Source organism: Pongo abelii, chromosome 9, assembly GCF_028885655.2.
Source record: "Pongo abelii isolate AG06213 chromosome 9, NHGRI_mPonAbe1-v2.0_pri, whole genome shotgun sequence".
Classification (NCBI taxonomy): Eukaryota; Metazoa; Chordata; class Mammalia; order Primates; family Hominidae; genus Pongo; species Pongo abelii.
In genome coordinates this window covers 87,825,751-87,845,194 of record NC_071994.2, presented here as the reverse complement: position 1 = coordinate 87,845,194, position 19,444 = coordinate 87,825,751, and the positions used below count along the sequence as shown (strand labels likewise).

General features: G+C 38.4%; 2 protein-coding genes across 17 annotated transcripts; one reads left to right on the top strand and one right to left on the bottom strand.

Annotated features, from left to right (window-relative positions):
* The first annotated feature begins 736 nt into the window (after positions 1–736).
* On the top strand, positions 737–6,236 carry CREBZF (CREB/ATF bZIP transcription factor). Of its 15 annotated transcripts, none has more exons than XM_054526136.2 (5): positions 758–2,106; positions 2,320–2,397; positions 3,464–3,532; positions 4,199–4,309; positions 5,347–6,236. In XM_054526136.2, the coding sequence occupies exons 1-2, from the start codon at positions 1,046–1,048 to the stop codon at positions 2,333–2,335; spliced, it is 1,077 nt and encodes a 358-aa protein (XP_054382111.1). In that variant the 5' UTR covers positions 758–1,045; the 3' UTR covers positions 2,336–2,397; positions 3,464–3,532; positions 4,199–4,309; positions 5,347–6,236. The 15 variants fall into 15 exon arrangements, with proteins under 15 accessions (XP_054382103.1, XP_054382110.1, XP_054382111.1 ...); XM_054526137.2 differs by having other exon boundaries at positions 785–2,106; positions 2,320–2,738; XM_054526135.2 differs by lacking the exon at positions 4,199–4,309 and having other exon boundaries at positions 740–2,106.
* A 3,170-nt stretch (positions 6,237–9,406) lies between these two features.
* Positions 9,407–17,905, bottom strand: TMEM126A (transmembrane protein 126A). Of its 2 annotated transcripts, NM_001133899.1 has the most exons (5): positions 17,770–17,889; positions 15,574–15,669; positions 11,691–11,884; positions 10,239–10,353; positions 9,408–9,641 (listed from the first exon to the last, which is right to left on the bottom strand). In NM_001133899.1, the coding sequence occupies exons 2-5, from the start codon at positions 15,660–15,662 to the stop codon at positions 9,449–9,451; spliced, it is 591 nt and encodes a 196-aa protein (NP_001127371.1). In that variant the 5' UTR covers positions 15,663–15,669; positions 17,770–17,889; the 3' UTR covers positions 9,408–9,448. The 2 variants fall into 2 exon arrangements, with proteins under 2 accessions (XP_009245177.1, NP_001127371.1); XM_009246902.3 differs by lacking the exon at positions 15,574–15,669 and having other exon boundaries at positions 9,407–9,641; positions 17,770–17,905.
* Positions 17,906–19,444: the final 1,539 nt, after the last annotated feature.

The following is a 19,444-nucleotide window of genomic DNA, read 5'->3' as shown; positions in this document are numbered from 1 at the left end:
GTGATAGTCTTTGTGCAACGTTGTGGTTTTTATAGTCTTTGTTTTCAGGCATACAAGCATGAGTACCCTCTCTTCATAGCCTTTCCTGGCTCTATTTGTCAGAGTTTTTGTTTGTTTGTTACCCAAATGCAGTAAGTCAGTACTGATTGGATCTTAGCTCAAGTGAAAATATCTACTTACAAAAATGGCAAGAACAACTGAAGACAATTTTTGTAAGCAATGTTGTATTCTACATTCGTTTTGCTTTGGTTTTAATTTTTTTTAATTGACAAATAATAACTGTCATATTCATTTGGTACATAGTGATGTTTCTATACATATGGAATGTAGTGATCAGGTTAGGGTAACTAGCATATCCATTATCCAACTGAGGACATCTAGTATGGCCCAGGTTTTAAATAGTATTAGTAAACGATTGTTAATTTTCTGAAGCTTGGTAATAGTATTATGATTATGAAAAAAAGTCCTTATTTTTAGAGATGCACACTGAAGTACGCAGGAGTGTGGTGTCTTATCCGCAACTTTAGGATGATTCAGAAAAAAAAAATTTACAAGCATTTATGTAAAGATAAAGCAAATATGGCAAAATGTTGTGTTGAACTGTTGAGTCTGGGTATTGGGTGGTATTGAATTAGGGTGGATAAATCTAGAGACTTGTTATTTTTGCCGCTGTTATTATGACATCACTAGAAAGCTGGAATTATTCCCACTCTAAAGCACCCTGAAATCTCGCGACACTACGGCCTGGTGGCGCGCGAAACGCGGTGGGCGGGGCTGGGGCGAAAACCACTGACTTCCGGCTAGGCCGTTGTCTGGGTGGCGCGGTCGAGTCATCGCAGGGCCTCACCGCTTCGTTCTCCCGTCCCTCCCCGCGCCTTGGCGCGGGGGGTCGACTAGCCAAGTGAGGCGGGAGGCGACTCGGACCTTTCCCTGCATTTCGTTTCGGCCAGTGCCGGGGGCTACCGGCCCTGGGGCCTGGGATCCTTGGGGCCCGTGAGGCCCACTGTTAGCGGCTGGGGCCTACCGCGGCCCGCCGCCGGCCCTCATGAGGCATAGCCTGACCAAGCTGCTGGCAGCCTCGGGCAGCAACTCCCCAACCCGCAGTGAGAGTCCGGAGCCGGCTGCAACCTGCTCGCTGCCCTCGGACCTGTCCCGGGCTGCAGCGGGGGAGGAGGAGACGGCGGCGGCCGGATCTCCCGGCCGCAAGCAGCAGTTTGGCGACGAAGGAGAGTTGGAAGCCGGGAGGGGGAGCCGCGGCGGCGTGGCCGTGCGCGCGCCCTCGCCCGAGGAGATGGAGGAGGAGGCGATCGCCAGCCTCCCGGGGGAAGAGACGGAGGATATGGACTTTCTGTCTGGGCTGGAACTGGCGGATCTCCTGGACCCCCGGCAACCGGACTGGCACCTGGACCCCGGGCTTAGCTCGCCGGGGCCTCTCTCCTCGTCTGGCGGAGGCTCGGATAGCGGCGGCCTGTGGAGAGCGGACGATGATGAAGAGGCCGCGGCTGCTGAAATGCAGCGCTTTTCTGACCTGCTGCAAAGGCTGTTAAACGGTATCGGAGGCTGCAGCAGCAGCAGTGACAGTGGCAGCGCCGAAAAGAGGCGGAGAAAGTCCCCAGGAGGAGGCGGCGGTGGCGGCAGCGGTAACGACAACAACCAGGCGGCGACAAAGAGTCCCCGGAAGGCGGCGGCGGCCGCTGCCCGCCTTAATCGGCTGAAGAAGAAGGAGTACGTGATGGGGCTGGAGAGTCGAGTCCGGGGTCTGGCAGCCGAGAACCAGGAGCTGCGGGCCGAGAATCGGGAGCTGGGCAAACGCGTACAGGCACTGCAGGAGGAGAGTCGCTACCTACGGGCAGTCTTAGCCAACGAGACTGGACTGGCTCGCTTGCTGAGCCGGCTGAGCGGCGTGGGACTGCGGCTGACCACCTCGCTCTTCAGAGACTCGCCCGCCGGTGACCACGACTACGCTCTGCCGGTGGGAAAGCAGAAGCAGGACCTGCGGGAAGAGGACGACTCGGCGGGAGGAGTCTGTCTCCATGTGGACAAGGATAAGGTGTCGGTGGAGTTCTGCTCGGCGTGCGCCCGGAAGGCGTCGTCTTCTCTTAAAATGTAGGGTCAAGTAATCTGCTCTTTATCCGCGTTTACCCCTTTCAACTCCCTTACACCATGTCAAACTTACCGTAGTGGGACATCTTCACCGGACACATTTCAGAGGAGAGAAAAAAAGTAATATTGAATCTTAAAGTGTTTAGCTAAAAGCATGAATGTGACACAGTAACCAACTCCTAATGATAACATGTGACTATTAAATCTCTCTGACAGTTTCTTTTTTAGGTGATTTCCTTCCTGCCAGGCTCCGTTGTAGGGGTTACAGAACAGTCGTTCCCGCCTCACAACCTGGTAAGGATCCATCTCTTCCCGTAACGCTCATGCTCTGCTGCTTAATCTACTTTAATGGGCAACATCTCTGTGTGTGTGTGATTTTTTTTTTTTTTCTGTTTTGGAAGGTGGGAGGGAAATCTAATTTGGGCCCTGTCCACCCTGGAAACAGACTTGTGCTGGTCAAGAATGTATTTAAGATGCCTCTTCTGGTTGAAATAGCTATTAATGTGTCCCCTTATTCAGACTTTGCGTGTACCTAGCTCTTCTGTCCCCAGTGTGGACATGGCCTTGGATGACATCGGTTCCAACTGTACACTGAAACCTGCTTATAGAGAGACAGTTTGGAGACAGTGAAACAGGTGAAGTTGAATGGAAGTTCCGAGTTGTACAAGGTGCAAATTGGAATTCCGATTTTAGGGCAACTTTTCAGAGGTTGACAATAAGTATTTGAGGCATGCACAAATGTGATAGTTATTTTGCTGGAGGTGACAGGTATCTCTTAAATATCAACAATGCCTTTTAGTTTTCAGTGCGAGATATAGAAACAGTCTATACGGAGTAACAGATTTTAATGTCTCACCATTAGAGAAGTTGGAAATTAACATACATATCAGACTCCTGTGTTTTAGTTAATTGGAGAATAAGAATGGCTAATGTTTCTTTGAGGACCAGCAGTGATTACCCTATCACTGAGTATGAATAAATTGTTGAACATCTTTATTTTTGTTGTATTAAAATTTTAGGTTAAATTTATATATGTATGATTAGATATTGAAGGTTGTGAAATGTGAATGAAAACGTGTAAAGTGAGGCTTCACAAAGAATCTTATTCTCTGTGTTTCAAAAGTATTTGTCCTATTTTAAAATAATTTTTTAAATTAAGTGGTTCTGGCCACTTAAATGACACGATTGGCACTATTTTCCTAAAGGTGGGATTTATTCTTCCCTTGAATCTATTAACCAGTTGTATAAATTGAGTTATGGTGTCCTTCAGTGTAAGAGGCATTAAGAAATTCTTTGTGAAACATCACTGCTTGATAAAGTATATACGTATTTAGCATCCTTGTTTTTCTTTGTGCTAAAGTGGATACAGCTGTTGGGGCAGAAGAGACGGGACCAGCTGCTGGCCACATTTCCTGCTTTATTTTAAAAGGTAGTATAAGAAATGAGGAAAAAGAGGTAATATCAGGGCTTCTGCTGTTTTTTATTTTTAAAATGTTCATAATTAAAAAGTATTTTCCAGCAGTCCAAAGATGTAAGTTATCTTACACATAAAATGTTTTATTTTGTTGTTATTTGGTTATGAAAATGGAATCCTTGTTCTTGCACAACTGTACATGTTTTGTTGCTAGATAATACGATTTGAGACCTGAATTGGTCTTTGGTTTCCAGTGCATCACAGCATATTTTGTAAAATCATCTACTACTGCACTTGAGCATGAATGGGTAGTAGCCAAACTCACAAATTGGAGTGATGAACCTGCTTATACCTAAGGGCAGGAGCAAGCCCCTCACAATGCAGCTGCATGGGTTTTTAGTGCCTACTGAATTTTTTATATATATATATATATATATATATATACACACATACATACATATATATATATAAACCAAAAGTAGTTGGAAAGATTATTTGAAATGACTAATTTGTGCTATCTTTATGAAATATGTTAAATGTAGCTTTTTTGAAACAGAAGCCTTGAATTGAAATTTAACTAATACTTGAACATTTTGTATATATTTCTTTGTATATAATTTTGTGCAGTACCAATGACAAAAATATGGTGTCATAATAAAACCAGGTTTGTTGATCTTTTAGTTATGGGCTCAAAGAATTTATTCATCTCTGACATTGGAAAATAATGGATGAAAATAGGAAAAATGATTGTTGTTAATGCTGACTGTGGGTCTTAAAAGGTTCTGGAAAGCAGTAAGTTCATTTTTCTAAAAACTATAACATTCTGTTGGAGTATTTTCTTCCTTACGTCAATACTTTTCCTGCATTATTTGAAATTGTGGGCTGGGGAGAAATAGTAGTCAAAGCTTTCTGAATTGAGATGCTTTGAAATTCCAAGTGTAGATTTTTAGAATGTCATTTTATAAATGGCAGTTTTTGGAATTACTTGATAAAGAACTTTTGAAAATGGAAAGATTAGTATGGCCTATTTTTAAAGCTGCTTTGTTAGGTTCCTTATGTTTTATTAACTGTCTTTTCTCAGTTTCCATTTCATTTTTTTTTTCTAGTTTTGGTGACTTAGTGATTTTGTCATTTTTTACATCAACTTCATGGTCTTGTTTTTACATGGTAATTGCATGTATTTAGGATCTATCTAATAGGGGCTTTATATAAATTTGGTCATATTTATGTGTAAGCACATTTTACTGTAAATGTTTGGGTTTCTGAATTTAAACAGATCTGTTTATTTCAGTATGTAGTAAACAATATCTTAAAGTGTCCGATTCACTACTTGTTAATTAAAAAAGTTATGATGTGAAACTGTTGTCTTACTATTTTTAGAAAATTGTGTTCTGGATGATTAGCACATGGATAAAGGAGATTTCTGGAATATAAAATGGATTGTTTTTGAAATTTCTAGGTTTGGCTCTATTTACTGTAATGGTTGAAAACAATTTAGTATTTGGGTGACCCTTTTGTTTTTCTTATAAATGTGCCTCTATGGTAAAATACAGAACTAGACTAAAGATGTAGCTTTTTAATATTTGTCTTTCGATGGTGGCAGGAGTTCATACATTAATTGAACTAACACATCATATTTTGACCTACTATTTCTATCATATTGACTTACTGTTTCTGCACTTCTTTGACCAGACTTATCTTAAAAAGTCCACTTTTGTTAAAATGTAGTCACACCTCTGATATAATCCAACAAAAAGTGTTCAAAATATTTTAAATATTTGTGCATTTTATAATCACTAAATTAATCTCTCTCTCTTCTCTTTAAACAGCTTAGCAGTGTCTGCAAAAACGAATCTTTCCCTACAACCTGTTAACTGACTGGACTGATGGTAACAAAGTAATTGTGAGAGCCATGTCGGTCAAAAATTTGGCATCTGCTGAAAAAAATGAATGCCATTTTCAAGTTCCCAAATTACTTCTATACTGATTTCACTTTCCAGAAATGGAGATATGAAAAGATTCTCTGGAATCCTTGAAAGACTTAATAGAGATACATGAGACTAAGTTAATCTTGGAACAAAATTATACTTTTTTTGTCTTTCATGGGAGTGATACTCAGTTATTGCATATCTTTACAAAATTGTAACCTTTGGAGAATTACAGTATTTCATCAAGAAATTAGAGTTTTTACATAATCAAGAGCATATTCTATGGAATTAACATTTAGTGGACTAGAATTACATAAGCAGGCCATCAGTGATCACAAGGCATATGAGTTTGCATTTATCTCCTGGAGCATGAGAGCTAATTTGGAGTACAGACAGACACCCTGCTGAGTAGAATATTAAAGTTAATGTAAAGTTCTGAACTATAAAGAGTAGTCCTTTTAAATAGATGCATTGATTTGTATATCTTTGAAAAAGTTGATTATGATTAAATGTGTGGGTAGTTAATTACAATTTAGGTTAACAACCAGGATGTATGGATTCTTGAGGTTTTGGCTTCTTGAGCTTTCTCTTGAGTACTTGATACTGTTTTTTGAATATTTTGAGGTTTCTAATTAATGGTATGCTAGTTTCTACTGTTTTATATAAAAATTTATCTAGTGTTGTATAAGGGCTTTAGTATTCTGGATGATGGGAGTGGCTTTTTGTGGCATATGGTTGTTTTAATTGAAATATTTTTTCAGTTTATTACAAGTGTGAAAAAACACTCAAAACTCTGGATTGTTTTATTTCATTTTTGTTGGATTATTTTAATACATTCCTTCACCTGGTTTAGATTGAGTCATTTTATCTCACTCATTTGGAAATGTGCAGCTGATAGAAGAGGGATTGGGTAGGAGATTGGCTCTTATTTCATAATAAATATACAGTTGGTTATTGTATTATTCAAAACTTATTAAATCCAGTCAGTTTCTTACCATTTTAAGTGTATTCAGTGCCTGTGAAGCCGGGCAGCAGAGTATTCCCACTGGCTTAAAACTTAAGCGCTGATGCTCCTATAGTATAGCTAGTTGTAATTCCAGAACCAAAGGCACCAACATTATTTGGTGACCTTAACTACTACTTTGATAGAACAGACTGGGTAATTCACTGATAATGAGTCATTATCTTTTTAATATGTGATTACCTAGCTCAGCATTTTGAATGTGTAGTTTAAGGTCTCTCTGATTTAGTAAAATTGTAAAGCTAAATAATCTGATGACTCTTGAAAGCTTAATTGGTAGTATGACATTTATGTTTTTTCCCCCAGACTCACAGCCAATACAAAGTTTTGAGACTCTCCTAAATGTTAATATTTTTGCTGTTTTTCTGAGCTGTTTTTTTATTTACTTACCACCTAAGCTGGGGATCAAAAAGGGAATTCTTCCATTAGAAATTTGTAGTGTTAGGTGTGGCCAGCACAGTATTTTTCAGATTTGAATTTCAGTACCTCTATGTGTAGCCTCAGTACTCTCAACACCAGTCACTCTTTATTGTCTTAAAATACTCCATACTTTTTGTTGACCCAAAATTGTTGAAAATATTTTGCTCAGTTTTCACAGTGAACTAATTGAAAAGTGTAGTTACTGTGTTGTAAACACTTGTGTAGTTCTGTTAATATACTGATTTGAATTTTATTTATCTCAACTTCCTTTAGCGTCTGCCTCCAAATTTTGTCATTGCTGTATACCCACTGAGATCAATTCCCTAGACCCCTCTGGCTCTTAGTGTACTATAATTTGGGCTTTATAAAATATATTAATTTCTTAATTTAAATAGAATGTGAGCCCTCTTTTTTTTTTTCTTTAGCCAAATAACTACACAAAGTAAATTATAAAAGATTTAAATAGTTTGTCTACTGTGACTAGAAATATTAAAAATTGATTGAGGGTAGTTTACTTCAGGTGTTAGCTACAGATGACTAAATGTCCTTAAATAATGCAGATATCTACCCTCTGAACAAAAATTTTGGCAAAGTAAATTTGTAGCAACAGACTTAACATGATTTATTGCTTATGTTGCCCATTTCTGCTAATGGAAAAGATAATTTAAAAATATGTGGCAGAGGACAGATAGTAGAAATACTTTTTGGTTACAGAAACCATTGTAAACTCATCCTCATTTATAAATGGTATTATGCTAGGGAGTAATTGGACTAGGAATGTTTAAAGATAAGTAAGGAAACAATGTGTGCTCAGTCGTCAAATAACTTATTTATATCATTGGGCTTTCAATGATCTAAGTTGATTACATAATTCTATATTCTTAAGGAATCTAACTCGGTACTTGGGTTAACGCCAGAAATTACTTTTAATTCATTGTTTTTTCACTGGGATGAGTAGAACTCTGCTTTTAGTAAAAGTGACAGAATGTAGGTAAAATGGATGATTTGGGGTCAGAGCTTTTCATCTTGATATTTTAGCCTGTAAAATAAACAGCTATATTGTTTTGCCCTTTAAATGTTATATATATCTTTCTGTCTTTCCCTAGTTGTAAAAGTAAAGCATATTCTTTACAGAAAACTTGGAATATCCTGAAAGGAATCAAGAAGAAAAGAAAAATCACCCTTATAACTCTATAAGCCATAGACTATCCACAGTAAACATTTTGGCATGCTTCTTTTCAGTCTCTTGTGCATATAGATTCTTTTTGCCTCATAACTGGGATCATTTTTTATATAAGTTTGGTAGATAATACATTTTATGTGCCTGTTGAAAGAACAAATCATCTTTGCTTTCTGAAAAATTGAGATTGTATTTTATTAATTTCACATGAGTTTTTCATCTTTGGCAGCATAGCTTTATATTTTTCTTTAAACAGAAGCTAAAGGCCAGTTTCACTCACAAAGATGCTTTTTCTAAATTATATATAATTTTAAGTAGCATAAGATTACTTAACAGATATGTCACTATTTGGAAGTAATAATTAAGAGATTCATGAATAATCTTGGATGCCACTTAAAATTTTGTTTGGTACTTTTCTGTGATGATTGGCTTGCTTCATAAGTGTTGGTTTAGATCTACACTGTCCAATACTGTAACCATTAGTCACGTGGCTAAACATTTTAAATGGTTTAAAATTAAAAATTCAGTTACTCAATTGCACTTGTCACATTTCAGGTGCCCAGCAGCTACATAGGCTAGTGGCTAACATATTGACAGTGCAGATAGAAAATACTTCCATCATCACAGAAAGCTCTGTTGGACAATGCTGATTCAGTTGCTGTCACAAAAGAAAATGGTTTAGAGAACTAGGATGAGAAATGTTAGCAGAACAGAAGAAAGCACATCAAAAATTTAAATGATCTTAGGAAATGAGCCAACTAGGATATTTCACTAAGGGTCAGAGAAATTAGTTAATTTTGTGATTCTAAATATCCCACAATAAATGGAAGCTTGAAAGACTACCTAAACTAAAAATACAGCTTTCTAAATAAGGTGACTCGAAGTAGGTAGGTCTATATCATAATAGCTGACGCTGAGCCTGAATGACTCAAGAAGATGATTGATTTGAGGAAGGTTGTTAAATCAGTTCTAAGAATCTATGGATTAATAATTTGAATGGGGAAAGTGAATTATAAATAACATTTGGTATAGTATATTGATACATATTTTTTCATTTTTTATTCCTGTTTGGCATTATGAAGTCTTCAGTGTAAAATACTATATAGTTACTTTTTCCTCTTGTGTTACAGACCAAACTCAACGCCTAAGGTAAAAGAGTAGAGCAAGCAAGGTAGAAGAGACAATACTGGGCAAACTAGTGAAGTTAAACTTGTTTAAGTGGGTAGCTTTTACTTAGATTCAGCCTTTTGTTGCCCTGTGTAGCCTTTTGTTGTAGGTCCCAGAATTATACCTCGTGATAAATTACAAGTCTTATGTTTATGCATAACATTAGACATAAACTGTTTTTACCATTTTATTTTTGTTTACATATTTGTTTAAAATCAGTGAATTTCTTTGCCAGGTTCAGATAACTGAAGGGCCTTTATAAGTAGTTTATATTGTTCAGACCCAAGGTATGCTGAAAACATAGTCTGGAGCATGATAGGAAATAACATCTTTCTAAAGACAGGCTTAGAAGTTCTAATCCAGTAACTTAAGATGTTCCCTTTGTGTGGTAACAGAGCTGATTGATACCTGTAAGAAAACATTGAGATAGTTCAATAGAAAAGATTGTTGTATCAAATGGCAAACCTATCTATGATATATATTAGTCCTAGAAGTCTTAAGATAAAACTGAAGATTAAAGGTCTTCAGTGTCTATTAATTCTAAAAACTTTTGTTTCTTTATCCAGTTTGCTTCAAGGCTATAGCATAGATTGCTGATGCAAGAGTTCAACAGAGAATAGCCAGAATTATTTTAGAATAGAAGGCTAATATAACAGCTAGACATTTTCTGATGGAATTTTCCTTTAGTGCAGGTGTTCAAACTCATCCAAGATAATTGTTTATATGACAGAAGTTTCATGCATAATACTGTTTGCAGCTTTGTAGTTAGTTTAGTATTCAGTACACAAATTAAGGTTAATAGCCTGAACTACACACCAAGTATAACTGTTTGAAATTCTTGATTAAGTAGAATTTCATTATAAGAAAAAACAGGTCTTGCTAACTGCTAATCAAGAGGGTAACATTGCCTTTGGTCTAAATGCCTTAAAAATAAAATATATTTGCTGCTTTAAGTTGTGAGTTTTATAGGTAATCACATATTATAAAAAGTTTTTCATTTCCTACCTGGCTGCTAGGCCACCATTTACAGGTATAGCCAAGAAAACAGGGTATAGACCACCAATAACAAGACCAATCAGTCCACTCCGTGTTATGGTACAGGTTTCACAATCCAAATCACCTAGGAAATAAATTAGTCATAGAAATGAAGGTCATGATAGTCAAGCAAACATGATTAAAAGAATGTAAGATCCTCTTTTGTGTATCACAGGTATTTTTCAGGCAATATATCAAATGTAATTCTACAAAGCATGTTAAAAGGTATAATTACATCTATGAGTAACTTAAAATAGCTAGGAATAATTGGTAAAACTATTTTAGGAAAGAAATTCTCTAATTTGTTCTCAACTTAGATGTAATAATCTCATGGTCTGGGCTGCTGCTAGCTTTCTGCACTTGTTTTTTATCAACAGACCTGGGCTAATATTTTCACTCAGTCTGTTCAATTAAATGGGCGATAGGTCTTCCTTGATCATAGAAATTGTTTCCACTGGTCATGGGAATTAAAACAAAATACTCGTCAAATTTAAACAAATTTGGAGCAGCACTTAACAAAATAAAATTTAGAGGGACTGCCTTCCCTAGCACCCATGGTAATATTTTTATTTGAAGTAATTAATCAAAAGATTTTTTTTATGATTAACTATACTCAAAGCATTCAGCACACATGGTAAATTTTCAAAAGGAAATCAAATCTCCATGTATTTGATAAATGTATATGCATTTAGTGCTTTAAGAGATTTACTATATAAAGAGTCTTACTCCCATAAAAATATTTTCCCCCTTTAAGGAACTTCTCTATAAAATATAAATAAAAAATCTAAGGTAGCCAACATATTATTTATATACATTTGTATATATATAATATTTCCATATACATAATTTTCATATATATGTATGGATTTCCAAATATTTCTTACTCTAAATGAGCACTGTGAGAAAGATATGTTAGAAAAAGGAAAGTATTGCCGGGTGCAGTGGCTCACGCCTGTAATCCCAGCACTTTGAGAAGCCAAGGCGGGTGGATCACCTGAGGTCAGGAGTTTGAGACCAGCCTGGCCAACATGGTGAAACCCTGTCTCTACTAAAAATACAAAAAATTAGCCGGGTGTGGTGGTGGGCACCTGTAATCCCAGCTACTCAGGAGGCTGAGGCAGGAGAATTGCTTGAACCCAGAAGGTGGAGGTTGCAGTGAGCCAAGATCGCGCCAGGGCACTCCAACCTGGGCAACAAGAGCAAAACTCCATCTCAATTAAAGAAAAAGTATGTAGAACTGCTGTGTATGTGCATCTTGGTTGGTAGACCATACTAATATGAATTATTTGCCACATTATATAGGCTAGCAAGATTTAATCTTAACACTGCATTACAGCATACAGCTACTTGATAAGTATGGACTAAAGCTGCAAATAACATATACTAAGGCAAACTCTTTGGTGATAGTAAAGTAGAATTTACCTGTATTCAAAGGAAAACTTACAAAACATCTGTAAGTTATGTCTGTTGTAAGAAAAGGTATCCATGCCATTGGTAAGCCAGCAGCTATACGAGCCTTTGTCACATTCAAGATGCGTCGAAAAAGACTGTTTGCTATGAGGCCACAAAGAGCAGCATTTAATCCAACATAAACTGATCCATGTTCAAGTAGATTCCTGAAAGGGTGAGAAGAAAGAACTTTTTCTTTGGCATTATTGTATGTGTGAGCTTTCCTGATTTTGACGTGTTATAGGACTTTGGGAATACACTAACTGGATATAACATCTATCCCTAATAGAACCAAAATCTAAAAAATTGCTTTATATATAGGTTTTTGCTCTTCTCCCAGCAGCCAGTGGGTGCCTCTCCTGAGCTCCCATAATAATTAATACCTACCTCTCTAGCACAACACATTACAAGACAGTACTATCTTATATAATCACTGATTTACATGTCAGGCTTCTACACTAGTCTTTAAACAACCAGAAGACAATGGATACAAAGATGTATTCAGCCTGACACAGAAGATGTTCAATAATGTGGAGTTAATGTGATTTCTTTCACTCTTCCCTGAAACATTAGTGTCAGGATTGGGAGTATTAACATTTAAGCAATACCCTATGCTAGGTACTTTATAACAACCCATTGATGAGAAATAAACTTGATGTTTTGAGGTAGTGGTAGAACTGGATTTGAAGCCAAGGTTTTGGGAAAAAGTAATACCTAACATGATTGCTGAATACTGAAAATACTGACTCCAAACTTTTCAGACTACTACTTAGCTTTTTTACCACTTGCATTGCCATCTACAATACAGTCAGTCTTAAAATTTTCATTACTCTTAACTAGCCAAAGTAGCCACACAGTACCTCCTCTAACTTCTATGGCTTACACTCATCTTAAAATAGCTTTTCTAGGAACTCAGCTTCCTACGTTGTATAAGGTATTGCTTTTCTTATGACACTTTGCAATCATGATGCCTATCACTCATTGAGAACCCCACTGTATGCAGCAGACTTAGTGCTAAAGGCACAAAAAATTGCCTTCTATCTTCAAGGTTAACATAGTTAAATATTACTGGAGAAGAAAGAGATGTAAACGAGATAAAACAAGTCTATGAAAATGGTAATGGTGGTACAAGACGGTGGCAGTTCAGGAACTTGGAGTACATAGATTATAATTAGTGATGACAGCCTGGAGAACCTAGCAACCACAAAAACCATGTAAATGTGAAAAGCCTATTTTTTTTTTGTGGGGGTTGGGGGAATAAAAAACTTGAACACTTCCTCTAAAATATTTCATCATAAAAATCATGTGAAATATATATTATCCCCATTTTAAATCCCAATGCTCAGGTAAATAATTTGCCTGTATGTATATATAATATATATAAAATACATATATACATATGTTATATATAAGTCCATTTGTTTACAAGTATGTTACATATACAAATAAATAAAAAGTAGTACAAGTGAAATCTGCATAGCAAACTTTGCTCTCTCCCAACCAGATTTTTCCCATAGCTAGTCAAAATGTTTAGTTAATTAAAAGTTAGCACAAAATTGTTACCTAGCAGCCCCTTGCCAGTTTTCCAAAAAAGTACCTATACCAACTAAAAACTCATGACTTTTTGATAAGACATACATAAGAAATAGACATGAAATAGCCCAAATTTAACAAATGACAAACATGTACGTGAAAGTATTGCTGTAGATCAGAAAATGAAGTTTTTGATATTAAGAAAGCTCCATACACTGAAGGACATGCCAAGTAACCATTAAATACCTGATTAATAATCCAAGAAGAAATGAAGATTCAAACTTAGAAGATAAAATGGGAATGAAGAGAAAAAATAGGAACAAGGCAAAGATAACAGGACACTGTAATCTGCCTAGTTTAGATGCCAATGATTGAAACATTTATTGCCTCTAAATTTTACTTTGCAGTTCCAGGTATTCTTTCTAATTTGGTAAAGAATCCAGTGACAGACTGCTTTCTTCTCTTCAAAGCTGCCACCATCTAGTCTTTTTTGAGACAGTCTTGCTCTGTTGCCCAGGCTGGAGTGCAGTGGCATGATCTCGGTTCAATGCAACATCCGCCTCCCAGGTTCAAACAATTCTCGTGCCTCAGCTTCTCCAGTGGCTAGGACTACAGGCATGCGCCCCCACATCTGGCTAATTTTTGCATTTTTAGTAGAGAGAGGGTTTCGCCATGTTGGCCAGGCTAGTCTTAAACTCCTGACCTCAGGTGACCAGCCCGCCTCTGCCTCCCAAAGTGCTGGGATTACAGGTGTGAGCCACCATGCCCAGCCTACTCTTCTTTTGTTAGTCTTTCTCACTTTCCCTATCTTGCTGGCCTGGAAACATGGACATAGTTCCTTTTTTGCTTTAAGAGGTTTTCCGTTACCTCAGGAGAACAACTAGAAGGGAGTGGAGTTGGAGTGTGGGGAGGGGGGTAAAAGGGCTTTTAAGATCTCACCAAGTTCTTACTACTGGCCTTTTTTTTTCTTCCCCTCGGAGATCCTTGTTCTGAACACTACTGGTCTCGATTTATGGGTTCTCCCTGATTAAGATGGTAAGTGGCAGCAAGATGGGGATTTGTTCAGTTTTTATTCCTGAAGATAGCAAGATTATGCTTCCAGGATGTATTTTAAATCCATCCTCTTTTCATCTCAACTGTCACCACCCCTACCATCTCCACTCACCAGGATTACTATGCCGTTTTTTTCTACTGGTCTTTGTGTTTCCTTTCTTTCCTACCTCAAATCTGCTTTCCAAAAAGCAGCTGGAATGTTCTTTAGAAATGCTAACATCATCCCCCTGCTCAAAACTATTCCTGGTCCTTATGCCCACTTCCTTAGTACTTCAGTAACAGTGGTTACTCAAGTACCACAAGCCTTGGCTATCTTGTGGCTAGGCATATGCCATTCCCTCTACTTAAGACACTGTCCCTCTCTCCTTTCTAGGTGGCTGCTTTTCATCCTTTTATAGTCAGAGAGACCTTCTTGACTGTCAACAAAGTGTAAGACATTTTGTGGAAGTACACATTAGCTGCCTGGCAAAGATCAGTATGTTCCCTATATTGGTTTTTCTCTTTAATACCTTTTTTTTTTTTTTTTTTTTTTTGTTGAGACGGAGCCTTGCTCTTGCTGCCCAGGCTGGAGTGTAGTGGTGTGATCTCGGCTCACTGCAACCTCCACCTCCCAGGTTCAAGCAATTCTCCTGCCTCAGCCTCCCAAGTAGCTGGGATTACAGGCACCTGCCACCACGCCCAGCTAATTTTTGTACTTTTAGTAGAGACAAGGTTTCACCATGTTGGCCAGGCTGGTCTGAACTCCTGACCTCAGGTGATCTGCCCGCCTTGGCCTCCCAAAGTGCTGGGATTATAGGCGTGAGCCACCATGCCTGGCCCTCTTTAATAATATCTTAAAGATCTTTAGCCATGATCCTGTTTCTCTGACATTCTCTATCTTGCTATGTGTGTTCTATGGTACTCTTAGACTGGTAAGCATACTGACAGAATGAACTGGAAAAGAAAAAGACATTTTAAAAGTTATTTTAAAGTTTTGTAATTTAAATGGGTCTGTAAATGTTTACATTTTACTATACTCCAAGCCTAATGGAAAAACTCAAAACATTATACAATTAGATATGTCCAAAGACATGAGTTCCAGCCTCACCTTCCACAATTAGCTATGTGATGTTCAGCAAAATGGTTAAACGCTCTCATCCAGGCAAGAAAAGGGCAATTTCCTCCTCACATTCTATGTTGTTTATACTCAAACCAGATAAATTTGAGATAATGAATCAATGGTGAAAATCCACCTGATAAAAGGTATTTTTAAATTAAGAAGGGATCTTACCTTTCTGCCTCTGGAAGCTGGTTAATTTTTCTGGATATATCAACAATTGTTATGTTTTCCTTGGTATTATTGGATTTATGATTTTCCATTTTGAGCCTTAAAAAACATGAAGATATCATTTCTCAAGAATTTATACAAGGAATTTTAAAAACCTTCTGAAGACTAAAAATAATACTGTAGAGCTAATCTGAAAAAAATCATTGCATATATATTATTAAAAAAAAAATCTAAGTGAAACAGAAACGAGAATATGAAAAGCAACACATAAAGCTTTTAGGAAATACAGAATATCTTCATAAGCCTTGAAAGTATTTCCTAAACAATTCACAAATAGCACTAAACATAAAAGACTTATAAAACTAACAGTATTTAAGTTAAGAACCTATGGTTATCAACATATACCATAAAGATAAGCTAGTGTGGGAGAAAATGCAATAGAACTGATGAAAGAGGAGTTAGTACCCAGAACATACATGGAACTACATATCAACACTGAAAAGGTAAGCAGCCCTACAGAAAAACTGACAAAATATTTGAACAGGCAGTTCACAAAAAGGAAAGTTAAATGGCCAATAAACATGAAAATATGCTCACCTTCATTATAACTGGGGGAACAACCCACAGTGAGATACCAATAGGTACCCATAGGTTAGCTAAAATTAAAATCTGACAATTCCAATTATATATTGGCAAGAATGTGGGGTAGCTAAAAGTACATTCCGTGTACAGAATGTGGGGTAGCTAAAAGTACATTCCATGTACAGAATGTGGGGTAGCTTTACCCAAACTGTACAGTCACTTTGGGAAAGAATTTGGTATTATTTAGCAGATAGAAGACACACATACCTAGCAATTTCATTTCTAGGTATACCTGAGATCAGGGCTCAGCAAACTTTAAAGGGCCAGATGTAAATATGGTAGCCTTTGCAGGTAACCTACATGCCAGTAGTTTGTTGTCTGCATTAGTTAGGGTGAAAATGTTAAGGGAATGGTGAATGATGAAGATTTGGCTCAGGTTTCAGGGTAACAGTTAAGAAAAACAAAGGCTGGGTGCAGTGGCTCACGCCTGTAATCCCAGCACCTTGGGAGGCCAAGGCAGACGGATCACCTGAGGTCAGGAGTTCGAGACCAGCCTGGCCAACATGGTGAAACTCCTGTCTTTTAAAAATACAAAAATTAGCCAGGTACGGCGGCAGCTGCCTGTAATCCCAGCTACTCAGGAGGCTGAGGCAGGAGAATCGCTTGAACCTGGGAGGCGGAGGTTGCAGTGTGCCGAGATCTCGCCACTGCACTCCAGCCTGGGTGAGAGCGAGACTCGGTCTAAAAAAAAAAAAAAAAAAAAAAAAAATTAAGTTCAGGGATAACAATAAAGGAAAACATGGTTTTATGAAACCAGATTTTCTCATTTCCTACATTACAGGCACTCGTTTAAATATTTATTGCTACCTGTTTTATATTGATAAGGGGTCATTTGGAAATGTTGAGTACATTGACATTCCGTATCTCTAGACTTAAAGTTAACCTAATAAGTACAATGGAGCCTTAGAAATTTAGGTCTAGGTTTCTGGTAGTCAAATTTTTGAGGGCCTTGGCTACGATAAGATGATAAGACACAATCCCTGCTGTATAGGAGCTCTGAATGATTTTGTGTATGGGGTGGTGAAATATATAATCAAATTCAGTATGTATATATTGTACTGAGAGCAATGAAGTCACACCTAATTCAGTATAAGTCCTGACTGGGCAGCCCCTGTGGGCATTTTGTCTCCGATATTAATAACAAATACCTATCAAAGACAACGCCGCCTGTAAAAACTACAAATATTTCGAAAGATTTTTGTGTTACCTATCTCATGTCATTCTTGGAAGAGCTCTGAGAGATAGGCAGTGTGGGGCCTATCTGAGAAAGAAGTAAAGTGGGGCCTCTGATAATCAAATTTGGCCGTGGTCACCTTGTAAATTGACAGTAAACCTGGGATTAAATTCAATCTCAGGCATTTTCCCCTTCTACTGGGTTAATTTAAATATAAGGTCTTTCCTTCTAGAGTGCAAAGTGAAGAGAAAGCACCAAGAGCCAACTACACTTCTACTTGCTTTCATTTACGCGCAGCGCTGCTGGTAGCTAGCGTGTCACCGCGTCGTGCTTCTCCTGACACTGGGACATTTATTTCACCCCCTCCCCCGGAACACCAGTACCTTATGCTCTCCTCCCAGCAGCCTGTGGGTGCCTTCTCAGGTCTTCCTCAGCCACGCAGGGGTCACTGCGGCCTTTGCTCAAATTGCCTGGGCGCAGCCATCTTTGGCTGACTCGTGACGCGGCATGGGCGGGCGCCGGGTCGCGGCTGCTAATTGGACTGCGGTACGGAGGTTGCAGCCAGGAGCGGCTTCGGGCTGAGAGGCTTCCGGCCCTAGGAGGTGCCGGGCGGCTAAGCGTTGAGGTTTGTTTGCCTGGTGTAGAGTGTGCTCATTTCACCTACTCTTGCCTCCCAGGACAGAACTTGTAGAAATTGTGAAATTTGGAGATATAAGTTGGGTGACCCTCAGTCAGCCTCTTCCATTGAAAATGTACCTCGGGCATATTACTTAACTTCCTGGTCAGTAGAGCCTACTTACGTTCTTGGCATGGGGTAAATGAAAACTGCACAGCTCTTGGCGTATGATAGCTACTCAGGTTAAAAATAAGCCAAAGGGGAGCTATTTCTTGGCTCTATCGATTTCTACTCTCCCTAGGAACTTAAGCTCCCTGTGCCATGTTTTGATCTGTATTGATTGCCCTACCATAATCAGCACCTCAGAGCTGGAGCTTATTTTTCTGAGGATTTCTCGTGTTCTCCAGAGTACTGCTTATTTGGAAGCAGTGTTGCGTGAAAGTCATCTTATTTCTTCTTGCTTTTTAAGTATAAATACTAGAAAATTTAAAATTATATATGTGTCTTGCATTATATTTCTATTGGACAGTGCTGTTTAGAAGGTAATGCTCTCCTCCCAGCAGCCAGTGGATGCCTCACCAAGTCTTCCTCAGCCATGCTGGGGCTCCTGCAACCTTTGCTCAGTTCGCTTGGACTAATTAACCCAATAGAAGGGAAAAATGCCTACAATTGAATTTTATCTTAACTCTATTAAGATTAGCAGGTAAACATTGTGCCAAAAAATATATAACTAACTGTAGCAATAAATACATGATCATAACACATTATCAGAAATCTTAATTATTCTCATCCTCTCAAATTTCTGAACAAGTGATAAAGTGTTGCATTTAACAGATAATTTTTATACTGTCTCTGCATTGCAGGGTTGCTTGACCATTAGGCTCCATAGTGCCAAGAAATCTGTAATTGCAGTTTCTAAACTTGCACAAATAGACTTATTTTCACGAAGGTGTACAAGAAGGAAAATTCCTAGTATTTTTTTTATTTTTATTTTTTATTTTTTAGACAGAGTTTTGCTCTCGTCGGCCAGGCTGGAGTGCAATGGCCTGATCTCAGCTCATTGCAACTTCTGCCTTCCAGGTTCAAGCGATTTTCCTGCTTCAGCCTCCAGAGTAGCTGGGATTACAGGCGTGTGCCACCACGCCCAGCTGATCAGCTGATTTTTTTTTTTTTTTTTTTGAGACTGAGTCTCGTTCTGTCACCCAGGCTGGAGTGCAGTGGTGCGATTTCGGCTCACTGCAAGCTCCGCCTCCTGGGTTCACAGCATTCTCCTGCCTCAGCCTCCCAAGTAGCTGGGACTACAGGCTTCTGCCACCACGCCTGGCTAATTTTTTTGTATTTTTAGTAGAGACGGGGTTTCACCGTGTTAGCCGGGATGGTCTCTATCTCCTGCCCTCGTGATCCACCCGCCTTGGCCTCCCAAAGTGCTGGGATTACAGGCG

What these genes read in the sequence shown, in the direction of transcription:
- CREBZF (XM_054526128.2), top strand. Translation starts at nt 1,046, where the DNA reads ATGAGGCATAGCCTGACCAAGCTGCTGGCAGCCTCGGGCAGCAACTCC.
- TMEM126A (NM_001133899.1), bottom strand. Translation starts at nt 15,662, where the DNA reads ATGGAAAATCATAAATCCAATAATACCAAGGAAAACATAACAATTGTT. An exon ending in CAGCTTCCAGAGGCAGAAAG is followed by an intron (nt 11,885 to 15,573) that starts GTAAGATCCCTT and finishes TCACCCTTTCAG; the next exon opens with GAATCTACTTGAACATGGAT. An exon ending in AATGGTGGCCTAGCAGCCAG is followed by an intron (nt 9,642 to 10,238) that starts GTAGGAAATGAA and finishes GTTTTCTTACAG; the next exon opens with GTATCAATCAGCTCTGTTAC.